Source organism: Callithrix jacchus, chromosome 5 (assembly GCF_049354715.1).
Source record: "Callithrix jacchus isolate 240 chromosome 5, calJac240_pri, whole genome shotgun sequence".
NCBI classification, from domain to species: Eukaryota; Metazoa; Chordata; class Mammalia; order Primates; family Cebidae; genus Callithrix; species Callithrix jacchus.
In genome coordinates, this window is record NC_133506.1 from 92197858 (window position 1) to 92210530 (window position 12673).

The 12673-nt window shown below is 40.1% G+C and overlaps 1 protein-coding gene across 1 annotated transcript; it reads left to right on the top strand.

Annotated features, from left to right (window-relative positions):
* Window positions 1-3649: 3649 nt before the first annotated feature.
* LOC100393412 (keratin-associated protein 2-1) lies at window positions 3650-4351 on the top strand. The gene has a single exon (XM_002748597.6). The coding sequence runs from the start codon at window positions 3714-3716 to the stop codon at window positions 4101-4103; it is 390 nt and encodes a 129-aa protein (XP_002748643.1). The 5' UTR covers window positions 3650-3713; the 3' UTR covers window positions 4104-4351.
* The last annotated feature ends 8322 nt before the right edge of the window (window positions 4352-12673 follow it).

Below are 12673 nucleotides of genomic sequence, written 5' to 3' on the forward strand. Positions count from 1 at the left end.
CCAGTTCTACTTCCAGTGGAGTGGCTGCTGCTGAGAAGACAGGGAGAAATGAAGCCTTGGTTGTAATTATCCTAGTTTTGAGCTCCACATACATACATCTTACCATTTAAACAATGCCAATGCGGTTGAAATGGTGATAACATTAATCCATACTGGGTATATTTTTGATATGGTTAAACACATGTAAGTTGGTAAGGAAGGCTAACCACTATCATTTCCCTGAGAAATATGTTTTTAGTACCTAGCATCTGATATAAAAGAGGCTTTTTTTGGACTGTTCAGCATGTCTTCCTGGGCTTATCTATCTGCCCGCTGAGAGAAGGGAGGCAAGGTAAGCTTTGTGAGGGCAGGGATCTTTATTTTTTTTATTTTAATTTATTTTAAGTCCAGGAGTACATGTGCAGTTTATTATATAGGTAAATTGTGCGTCACAAGGTTTAGGTATACAAATTATTTCATCACCTAAGTAATAAGCATAGTAACAGATGGCCAGGTGCAGTGGCTCATGGCTGTAATCCCAGCACTTTGGGAAGCTGAGGTGGGTGGATCACTTGAGGTCAGGAATTCAAGACCAGCCTGGCCAAAATGGCAAAACCCTATCTCTACTAAAAATACAAATATTAGCTGGGCATAGTGGCACATACCTGTAATCCAAGCTACTCATGAGGCTGAAGCAGGAGAATCACTTAAACCCAGGAGGCAGAGGCTTCAGTAAGCTGAGATTGCACCATTGCACTCCAGCCTGGGTGACAGAGTGAAATTCTGTCTCAAACATTAATTAATTTAATTAAAGCATAGTAACAGGTGGTTTTTTGATCCTCATCCTCCTCCCACCATCCGCCCTCAAGTAGGCCCCAGTATCTGTTGTTGCCTTCTTTGAGTCCATACATACTCAGTATTTAGCTACCACTTATAAGTGAGAACATGCAGTATTTAGTTTTCTGTATCTGTGTTAGTTCGCTTAGGATAATGGCCTCCAGCTTCATCCACGTTGCTACAAATGACATAATATCCTTTTTAATGGCTGTGTAGTATTCTGTAATGTATATGTACCACATTTTCTTTATCCATTCCACCCTTGATGGGTATTTAGGTTGATCACATATCTTTGCTATTGTGAATAGTGCTGCAATGAACATATGCATGTATGTGTCTTTATGGAAGAATGATTTCTATTCCTCTGGGTCCATACCCATTAATGGGATTGCTGGGTCGAATGGTAATTCTATTTTAAATACTTTCAGAAATTGCCAAACTGCTTTCCACAGTGGCTGAGCTAACTTGCACTGAGGGCCAGGATCTTGACTGACTTTGTTCACTACTAGATTCCAGTAGTGACCTGCACAATATTTGGCATATTGAGTATAATGAGAAATGATGTGTTGAATGATGAATGAATAGTTCTAGGGGGACTGGTTAGAAGAGAGAAAGACATCATCATTCCATCCCAACTGTCAACTTATGCTGGATGTGCATATTCTTAAAATAAAACAATAAGCCGATTCATGAAGAAGGATATTTTTTCTGAAAATACGGTAAAACTTTCTCAACAAGAGTATTATATTCAAAATCTTTACATTTTTAGTATGTGTATAATGCAGTTTTATTTTTGTTAACGATTTGGTAATTAACCAATGAATAGGCTCACAAGTCTGATTTCTTTCTATATATTCTTGATCACTGTTTCTGAAATTTGCTAAGTACATCTGTTTTTCTCCTCTCAGAGTTTTTCTTGTTAGCCTTCTAGAGACCTCCTTATTTAAAAGTGTTACCTCGGGATTTCCAGCTCCCTGGAATCCCCTCCCACATGGGAGCTCTCTTTCCCCTCCTGGATTTCCCCTCTGGAGTCCCCTTCCACACTTTTCATGGAAGTCTTTCTCTCTTCTTTTTCTCTTTGTCTACCTAAATAAAATAACTTTCTGCAAAAAAAAAAAAAAAAGTGTTTTCTCAAATGGAGAATGCCTTGTTTCCTACCAAACCTATCATTATTATTGGATCTCGTTTATTTCCACAGTTACCCTATCCTCTGGTTGGCTAGAGTGGTTGGTGCAGATCTGGGTAAGCCTGTAAGGAACAATGAAAGAAGTGGGATCAATAAGAAGGCTTACACTTGAACTTCAAGTTCAGATCTATTAGGTTGGTGCAAAAGTAATTGCAGCTTTTGCCATTGAAAGTAATGCCAAAAACTGCAATTACTTTTTGCACCAACCTAATAAAACAGACTTAGTTGTAAAGGAGAAAGTCAGAACCCAGCAAATTAAGAGGCAAAGACCAAAAAATGGTTGAGTGACATAATTTGACTACAAGTTATGGCAGTTCGCAACAATTAAAAATGACAATTGGTTCTATAAGCATAAATGAACCCCAGCATAGCACACAGGGAGATGCTGAAGACACTAGGGTATGGGCCAGATGAGGCCTGGGAACACGTTCAACAGGGATCACTACCTAAGGGTTTTGTTAAACTGCAAGATTGCAACCTTCATCTAGATAGACTCCTTTGGCTGCCTCACCATATTGATAGCTTTGTTCACAGTACCCCACGATCATTCAATTATGTCCAACTATGACACTCTCTTCTTAGGATATGTTTCGACATTTTCAGAAGGCTGACCAGGAGGTAATTCTTCCCATTCCTGAGGCTATTGGTAAGACATGGAGTCCTTTCAGCTGACTCTAAAAATTAGCCATATCACAAATAACTGTTTTCAAAGTAAATACACTGTAAAAGTTCCTAAATAAAATAGACATTCCCTAATACCTGGACATGTGGTACCTACAATCCATTCTTTAGCTACAATGAGTTCTTCGGCTTTTTGGGCTGACAAATAATGTTCCCTGTAGATGTTTCTGGAATGAGTATTGGCTCCAACACTTACGAGGTATATGACCTTGGGTAAGTCACTTATCTGGTTCCTTATGTGTGAAATGAGGAACAAACAATATCTACATCCTAAGATTGTTATGAATATTAGATTAATACATGTATTTTTTAATATGATGCTTGGAACATAGTTAGAACTTAACGATACTGGCTATCATGAAGATTACAGTGAAACTTACCTTGGTCTGGAAAGATACAGCTATAGAAATCAATGAACATGTCTCCAAGACAAAAAAACCCACTGGATGATGGAAGCCTACTGAAATGCATTCTTGTATCTCCAAAAAAAAAGACTGGAAAATTCTTTCATGGAGAAATCCTGACTTTTAAACTACTCCCTCAGTATTATCCTCAACTTTTTTTGCCCAGGAAGCCTAGCAGTGGAAAAGAATGCTAACAACTTAAGGCACTCACTTCACTTCAACTGCTAGCAAGTAAGCTTCAGAGCATGGCAGCTACTTTGTGCTATCAAAACAGCAACTGGCAAAAGCATCATTGAATTATAACAATAATTGGAGACTTTGAAGTTAGGGTCATTAATTTCATATTTGAACCATAAATAGCAAAATATAATTGGATCTCTGCTAAATAAGGAAAACAAATGGACTTTTATGGGTACCTGAACATCTAAACAATGTCTAGAGAACTTACTAATCTGCTGGTGTTATATCAGAAAGAATAAGTGAAAACAAGGAAATGACTTCATGTCCTGGGGTGATCAGCTCCCAGCCAGGGTATATAAAGGGCCCAGAAAGGGAGGAGGACATTCACACCTGAGAACACCCAGCTCCTCTCAACAGCCCACCCCACACCAGTCTCAGACACCACCATGTGCGGCTCCTGCTGCGGATCCACCTTCTCCTCCCTGAGCTGCGGGGGAGGCTGCTGCCAGCCCTGCTGCTGCCGCGACCCCTGCTGCTGCCGCCCCGTGACCTGCCAGACCACCGTGTGCCGCCCCGTGACCTGCGTGCCCCGCTGCACGCGCCCCATCTGCGAGCCCTGCCGCCGCCCAGTGTGCTGCGACCCCTGCTGCCTGCAGGAAGGCTGCTGCCGCCCCATCACCTGCTGCCCCACGTCGTGCACCTCTGTGGTCTGCAGGCCCTGCTGCTGGACCACCACCTGCTGCCAGCCTGTGTCAGTGCAGTCCCCCTGCTGCCGGCCCCCCTGCGGCCAGCCGGCCCCTTGCAGCACCACCTGCAGGACCTCCCCCTGCTGCTGAGCAGCCCATTTTCATGAAGGGTCCCTTCAATAGATGGCCAGGTCCATCCTGCTGCCTCTCAGGGCTTCACTGCAGAACAATACACATTTCCTTGAGAAGCCCGTTCCTCATGTCTTCATACTAGCTCACACTATATATTGAAGACAGCTTTTCAGACCAACTACAGCTGAAGAAAATTCTCTCTTCCTAGGACTCCAGTCTAACTCCTCTATCATGTTGTCTGCTTTCTAATAAACTCAATACTCCTGACATAGAAATCATGGTCTCTGTGACAGTTCCTTCTGGTAGATTGTCTCACTTTTTGTCTAGAGATATGCAGAATAATCCTCTAACATAGTTCTCTGAAATAACCTAAGTCTGAGTAGTTTTCTTATAAGCATTGTAAATGGCATTTATGGAGCACAGCTGAGTGAGGAGATGGTTACAACTATGTCTCTATCATGTGTACAGAGTCACTGTGCTCAGAATTCCAGGCACGCATCAAACACCTGAGAAATGTTCTACAACAAGAAACACTCCGGGAGGCTGCACCTGGGTTGAAACTTACGTTGCCAGCCTGAGGGTGTGCTTACTGATCTGACATGTGTTGGCACATTAGAGAACACCCAGGATGTTAGAGGTGGAAGGAGCCTTAGGCAACTTCTGGCTAATTACCTCTGTTTTTGAAGCTAAAGAAAAATGAGTAATCTAAGATTAAATAAGTGACTTACTGATGTAATTATAATCACAAAGGTTCAGAAAAGACCCTGGAGAATGCAAGTTTCCTGACATTAGACCTTAAGTCAAACCCGTCTTCTTAGTGTGGTGAGATACATGTTAATCACAAAATGGTTTTGTATTTTACAACTTTTTTTTACACTTCAATAGCCAAGCACACATACACACACACCCTAGGAATACATCTAACCAAAGAAGTGAAAGATCTCTACAGAGAAAAGTACAGAACACAGCTTAAAGAAATCATAGATGACACAAATTAATGGAAAAACATCCCATGCCAGGGGATTGGAAGAATCGATACCATTAAAATGGCCACAGTAACCAAAGCAAGCTACAGATTCAATGCTATTTCTATCAAACTACCAATGCCATTTTTCACAGAACTAGAAAAAACTATCCTGAAATTCATATGGAACCAAAAAGAGCCCAAATAGCCAAAGCAATCCTAAATAAAAAGAAAACCAAAGGCATCACATTACCTGACTTCAAACTATGCTATAGGACTACAGTAAACCAAACAGCATGGTAATGGTACAAAAACAGAAAGTTGTAAAATATAAAGTGACATAGACAAATGAAACAGAATAGAGAACTCAGAAATTAAGTCACATGCATACAACCATCTAACCTTTGATAACATTAACAAAAATAAGCAATGAGAATAGGACTCTATTCAATAAATGGTGCTGGGATAGCTGGCTAGCTCTATGCAGAAGATTGAAACTAGACCCCTGCCCTTCACCAAATAGAAAAATTAATTCAAGATAGTTAAAGACTTAAATTTAAGACCTCAAACTATAAGAATCCTAGAAGAGAATCTAGGAAACACCATTCTGAACATCAACCTTGGGAAAGAATTTATGACTAAGTCCTCAAAAGCAATTGCCACAAACACAAAAATTGACAAGTGGGACCTAATTAAACTAAAGAGCTTCTACCCAGCAAACAAAACTATCAACACCATAAAAAGACAACCTACAGAATGGGAGAAAATATTCACAAACTATGCATCCAACAAAGGCCTAATATCCAGAATCCATAAGGAACTTAAAGAATGGAACAGGCAAAAAACAACCCCATTAAAAAGTGGGCAAACGACCTGAACAATCACTTCCCTAAACAAGACATACAAGTGGCCAAGAAACATGTGAAAAAAATGCTCCACATCATTATTCACCAAAGAAATACAAATCAAAACCATAATAAGATACCATCTTATGCCAATCTGAGCTGCTATTATTAAAAAGCTCAGGAGAGAGATCCAAGATGGCTGATCACTAACAGCTCAGGATTGTAGCTCCCAGGGAAAGTGTGGAGAACAAGAGGACGCCACACTTTCAGACGAATTTTTGTCATTCACGGACCAGAAGATTCTCAGTGGAGGAGCCCCACGGGTCCCCAGCGTGACTCGTGGCCGGTGCAGCGGTTTTGCCAGCGCCTCAGCGTTGCAGCTCTTGGTGCAGAGTAAACGGGACTGGTTCCCCTTCTGACCAATGTTTGGAGCTCCAGGAAGGCAGAGTTACCTATTATGGACTCAAGAAGGAAGCCAGACCAGAGATTCCCAGGCAGAAGAGCACCATCGGTCTTAACACCACTGTTTTGGCCAGCACAGTGGGTTGCTCAGATTCTGGCTCTGGGAATCAATAAATTGGATGTCCACTCAGAAACCTAATTAGAAAGGTGGTAATTATAAAGACAACAGACGGATAAATTTATAACGAAGGGAAGAAACCAGCCTAAAAAGGCTGAGAATACCCAAAATCAGAATGCCTCTCCCTCTACAGGGGATTACACTTCCTCATCAGCAATGGAACAAGGCCTGATGGAGAAGGACTGTGTTCCATTAACAGAAGTAGGCTTCAGAAGGTGGATGATAAGAAACTTCTGGGAGTCAAAAGAACTTGTTCTAACCCAATGTAAAGAAACTAAGAACTTTGAAAAAAGGTTTGATGAAATGCTAACAAGATTAGACAATATAGAGAGGAATATAAATGAATTAACGGAATTGAAAAACACAACATGAGAACTTAGCAAAATATGCACAAGTTTTTTTTTTTTTTTTTTTTTCCAATCAGTTTGAGCTTTATGAGGTTGCTCAGGTTAGCCTTGAACTGATGACCTCGCCTTCGCGAGCGCCATGACCTCCGGCGGGAGCCACTTTGGACCCCATATGCACAAGTTTTAATTACCAAATTGAGCAAGCAGAAGAAAGGATATCAGAGGTCGAAGACCAATTTAATGAAATAAAACAAGAAGACAAGAATAGAGAAAAAAGGATAAAAAGGAATGAGCAAAATCTCCAAGAAATGTGGAACTATGGGAAAGACCTAATTTATGTTTGATAGGTGTACCTGAATACAACGAAGAGAATGAATCCAAGCTGGAAAATACTCTTCAGGATATTATTCAGGAAAACTTTCCCAACCTAGCAAAGCAGGACAATATTCAACCCCAGGTAATACAGAGAACACCACAAAGATATTCCTCAAGAAGAGCAACCCCAAGGCATATAATCGTTAGATTCACTAGAGTTGAAATGAAGGAGAAAACACTAAGGGCAGCCAGAGAGAAATGTCAGGTTACCCACAAAGGGAAGGCTATCAGACTTACAGCAGATCTCTCAGCAGAAAACCTACAAGTCAGAAGAGAGCGGGAGCCAATATTCAACATCCTTAAAGAAAAGAACTTTTAGCCCAGAATTTCATATCCAGCCAAACTAAGCTTCACAACTGAAGGAAAAATAAAATCTTTTATGAACAAGCAAGTACTCAGAGATTTTATTACCACCAGGCCTGCTTTACAAGAGCTTCTGAAAGAAGCATTACACATAGAAAGGAACAACCAGTATTAGCCTTTCTAAAAATATACCAAAAAGTAAAGGGTATCAACATAATGAAGAATTTACATCAACGAATGGACAAAACAGCCAGTTAACATCAAATGGCAGTAACCCTAAATTTAAATCGACTAAATCCCCCAATCAAAAGATACAGCCAAAACCCAATGGCATGCTACATTCCAGATCCATTTCACATGTAAGGATACACAAAGACTCAAAACAAAGGGATGGAGAAAGATTTACCAACCAAATGGAGAGCAAAAATAAATAAATAAATAAAAAGCAGGAGTTGCAATTCTCGCATCTGATAAAATAGATTTTAAAGCAACAAAGATATAGTGGTAAAAGGATCAATGCAATAATAAGAGCTAACAATCCTAACACCCAGATACATAAGACCTATGAAGAGAGTTAGACTCCCTAGACTCCCACACAATAATAGTGGGAGACTTCAACATCAATATTAGATAGATCAATGAGACAGAAAATTAGTAAGGATATCCAGGACTTGAACTCAGATACGGAACAAGTAAACTTAATAAACATTTATAAAGCTCTCCACTTTAAATACACAAAATACACATTCTTGTCAATACCACATCACACCTACTCATAGGTTTAAATGAAATATTGATCGGCCATTATTAAGCACAATTATTGGCATAAAAGAGGTTTTCAATATCCATTTTTAGAATAAAGCAACATTCCCATTCTCTCTCCCTCTTTTTCTTCCTCTTTCTTCCTCTCCTTTACTCCTTTTTTTCTTTCTTTCCTTCTCTCCTTTCTTTAAAAAAAAAGGAAATTTGCAAATGAATTGTAAAAAATATATATTCTCAATATAATCCCTTGAGGCAGAGCAGAATCTCTGCTCTTTGGGAAAAACAAACTTGGGAGTATATGGTGTAGTACTATAGCATGTGGAATAGCATAGTTGTAAGAGACACAAAGTTCATCCCATTGCCAGGGGATTTCCCAGTTGTGTGGTTTACCCAGAGGATCAGATGCTTTCTGAGCTCAGCATTGATCATCTTGCATTTATTAGTCTCTGCAGTGTCATTACTATGATTCATTATACTGTCTGCAACTGTCTTGACTAACCTTGAAGATGGGTTCAAAATGCCTCTTGTCCTGTGAATATTTCTCCAGTAAATAAATAAATAAATAAATGAACAGCTCAGTAATTGAAGCCCCATACTTTCAGAGTAAAAAAAAGAAAAAGTCAAAAAAATAACAGATGCTGGCAAGGCTGTGGAGAAGAGGGAATGCTTATACACTGTTAATGGGAATGTAAATTAGCCACTACGGAAAGCAGTGTGGAGATTTCTCAAGAATTTAAAATAGAACTATCGTTTGACCCAGCAATTTCTTTACTGGGTCTTTAGCCAGAAGAAAACAAATCATTCTACCAAAAAGACACATGCACTTGCATATTTGTCACAGTACAATTCACAATAGCAGAGACATGGAATCAACCTATGTTCCCATCAGTGGTGGAATGGACACAGAAAATACAGTATACATACACATGGACTACTACTCAGCCAAAGTGGAATGAAATCTTATTTTTCACAGTAACATGGATGCTGCTGGAGGCCATTAGCCTAAGCAAAGTAACCAAGGAACAGAAAAACAAATACCACATGTTCTGACTTACAAGGGGAGTTAAACCTCAGGTACTCATTGACATATGATGGCAACAATAGCCACTGGAGACAACTAGAGTGGGGGGAGAGGGAGGGAGACAAGGGTTGAAAAACGATTGGGTACTACACTCAGTACCTGGGTGACAAGATCAGTCATAACTCACACCTCATACCTCAGCATCACACAATATACCCACATAACGAACTGACACATCACACAATATGCCCCTGAATCTAAAGGAAAACTTGAAATAATGAAAAAAAAAGTGTTCATAATGTTATTGTTAAACGATAGTGTGAAATAAAGCTGTAGAGTTTATTACACCAAATCTGTTTCCACCACCACTAGAAATCTGTCTAAATCAATTTGGAGGCTTTTTTTTTTTTTTAAGGATGCCTCTCTAAGACCTCATTTGGTGTTGCATGGGCTGAGGGTTCTCAGTAGGGCTGTTGTTGTTATACACAGTGCTGACAGATGTGCCTCCTGTCAGTTCAACAAGAGCTGACTCCCCTTAACAGAGATAAGTGCTTGATTAGAGGGCACGCTATTTCTTCCTTCCAGGTGTTTTAAATTTATTTCATGCTATTAATGGAACTCACCACTGAATAATGTTATTTCATGTGTATTCTTTGGTGACTACGCAGAGAATTGACCATTTGCCATAACAAATATGTTTGTCTTTGTTCTTTTTTTTTTTTTTTTTTGAGACGGAGTTTCGCTCTTGTTACCCAGGCTGGAGTGCAATGGCGTGATCTCGGCTCACCGCAACCTCCGCCTCCTGGGATCAGGCAATTCTCCTGCCTCAGCCTCCTGAGTAGCTGGGATTACAGGCACGCGTCACCACGCCCAGTTAATTTTTTGTATTTTTAGTAGAGACAGGGTTTCACCATGTTGACCAGGATGGTCTCAATCTCTTGACCTCGTGATCCATCCGCCTCGGCCTCCCAAAGTGCTGGGATTACAGGCATGAGCCACCGTGCCCGGCCCTTTGTCTTTGTTCTAAACTTAAAGTTTAGAATTTAGAAATTACCAATGTAACGTGACCTTTTACAACATATTTACTTATTTATTTAACAAATACAAGACACTAAGTGCTAGGCACTGTTTGTTCCTAGCACTTGACAATATCGGCTTATGTAATCCTTACAACAACTCTGATATGAACTATTATTATGGCCCGAGGACATACAGCCAGTAAGTGGCAGAGGTTTAAATGAGCATTGTCTAGTTTCAGAATAAGTGGGATCAAAAAATAGGATGTGATTTGCCACCAGTGTCAAACTGCAGAGCTGTTTGTGCTCTCACAACTCTGGGGCATGAATAACTAAAGCATGGCCCATATTTTCTTTTTTCTTTTTTTTTTTTTTTTTTTGCCAATCAGTTTGAGCTTATGAGGTTGCTCAGGTTAGCCTTGAACTGATGACCTCGCCTTCGCAAGCGCTATGACCTCCGGCGGGAGCCACTTTGGACCCCGACCCATATTTTCTCTGCCTGAAAATGAAGTTTGGTTATGGGGTGTGGATAAAAGTATTAGAGTGAATAAACACTAAGGTTTACTGAGTGATGCACAGACTATCTTTTTGGATCTTTATAAAGGGGAGAGACAAATATCTTTGGAATTACCTTGGGTCAGAAATTTTTGCAGTAAAGAAATGAGTCTTGTTAACGTGATGATTTAAATCTTCCAAAGAAGCTCCCATTGAATAAAATGTGATTATCATGAAACGCCACAGCAGCATGAAAATAAATTATGAGATAATATGTCTAGAAAAGAGCAGAATATACAACTTTTTACCTAGTTACCTCTGGTTACCACTTTGAAAAACAAAATCCCCTGTCCATGAACAAAAGAATGTGAAACAAAAAAGTCGAAGGTCTTTAGCGATGAGATTGTGCCTGATTTCTCCCTCCTCTGTTTTCCTAATTGTGACTACAGGTTCAGTTAATTTACATTCCGTTTAAAGTTTTGAAATTATGCTTGAAATTCCACTTGGGGAGCTTTAGATGTTGGGACCCAAGGCACATTCTTTCAAATAAAGAAAATGATCCTGAAGTGATTCAAAATCCTTTCTGGTGACTAACAGGAGGAGTAAAGCTGGAAAATAATGGAATTGTTTCCCCCAGGTAGTTCCTAAACTGCCCCTGGCAACACTTCCTGAAGAAGCTCCTCCATCACGCTTTTTAGCAGTGCCGCCCACAGCAGAAGACTGAGCAATCTCTCAATGTGTCTCTCCTGAACAGTGTACTGTGTATTTGGGCAATGTTGGTTGAAAAACCCTTTCTTGTCACTTGCTAGTCATAGAGCCTACATCAAGGTATATATATATGTATATATTATTATTATTATTATTATTTTTGAGATGGAGTCTCACTCTGTAGCTCAAGCTGGAGTGCAGTGATGTGATCTCTGCCCACTGCAGCCTCCACCTCCAGGTCTCAAGTGATTCTCGTGTCTCAGCCTCTTGCATAGCTGGGACTACAGGCACCCATCACCATGCCCAACTAATTTTTTGCATTTTATTAGAATCAGGGTTTCACCATGTTGCCCAGGTGGTCTCAAACTCCTGAGCTCAGGCAGTCTGCCTGCCTCGGTCTCCCAAAATCTTGGGATTACAGGCATGAGCCACTGTGCCTGGCCATAAGGTATATTAAGAAAAAATTCCCATTAGAGAATTCTTCATTACATGCACAAGAAAGGCAAGGATAAAAAATGACATGTTTCAGAGATAAAAATCAGCATCTTATGACCAGAAGGACCAGAGGTGCACAGAACCTGAACTAGAGAAAACATGCAAGGCAGTCTTGGGGGTTTTATTCCAGTATTTAGTGGTTTGCAAAAATAAACTTTTGTCTGCTCTGTACAACTATATGAGCTGCTATCCCATTCAAGGCATAGGTATCCTACTACATCAAGTGATAATCAAACATTCCCAAGCAGACTACATTAGACGGCTTGTCTAACACTTGTATGATTCACTTTTCACATGTAGGTGCTTCCAAGGACTTACTGAGTTCACTGCTGGGGTCAGGATAGGTTCTAGTCAGTATGTACTCCTCTATATTTTTAATTTCTTTTTAAAACTGAAGTGTTTTTAGACCATTTTGTCTAGATTCAGTCCAGTGCTATCTACTCAAAGTAAGCATCAAGAGCTGCTATCACATCAAATGATGATGAGTTCTTAGATTTTCACACAGTGTGACTACATCCATACTTGGAGATGTGACAAGAGCTCTTTAATGAGCTAATGAGAGTGTCACAAGCAACCATTAGTCAAAACAAAATTCTACTTAATTGGCCAAAAGGTAAACAAAAGGGGTCACCTGCACCAGGCCAGGGTATATAAAGAGCCCAGAGAGGGAGGAGGAC

Coding starts and splice junctions, on each gene's coding strand:
- LOC100393412 (XM_002748597.6), top strand. CDS start 3,714: ATGTGCGGCTCCTGCTGCGGATCCACCTTCTCCTCCCTGAGCTGCGGG.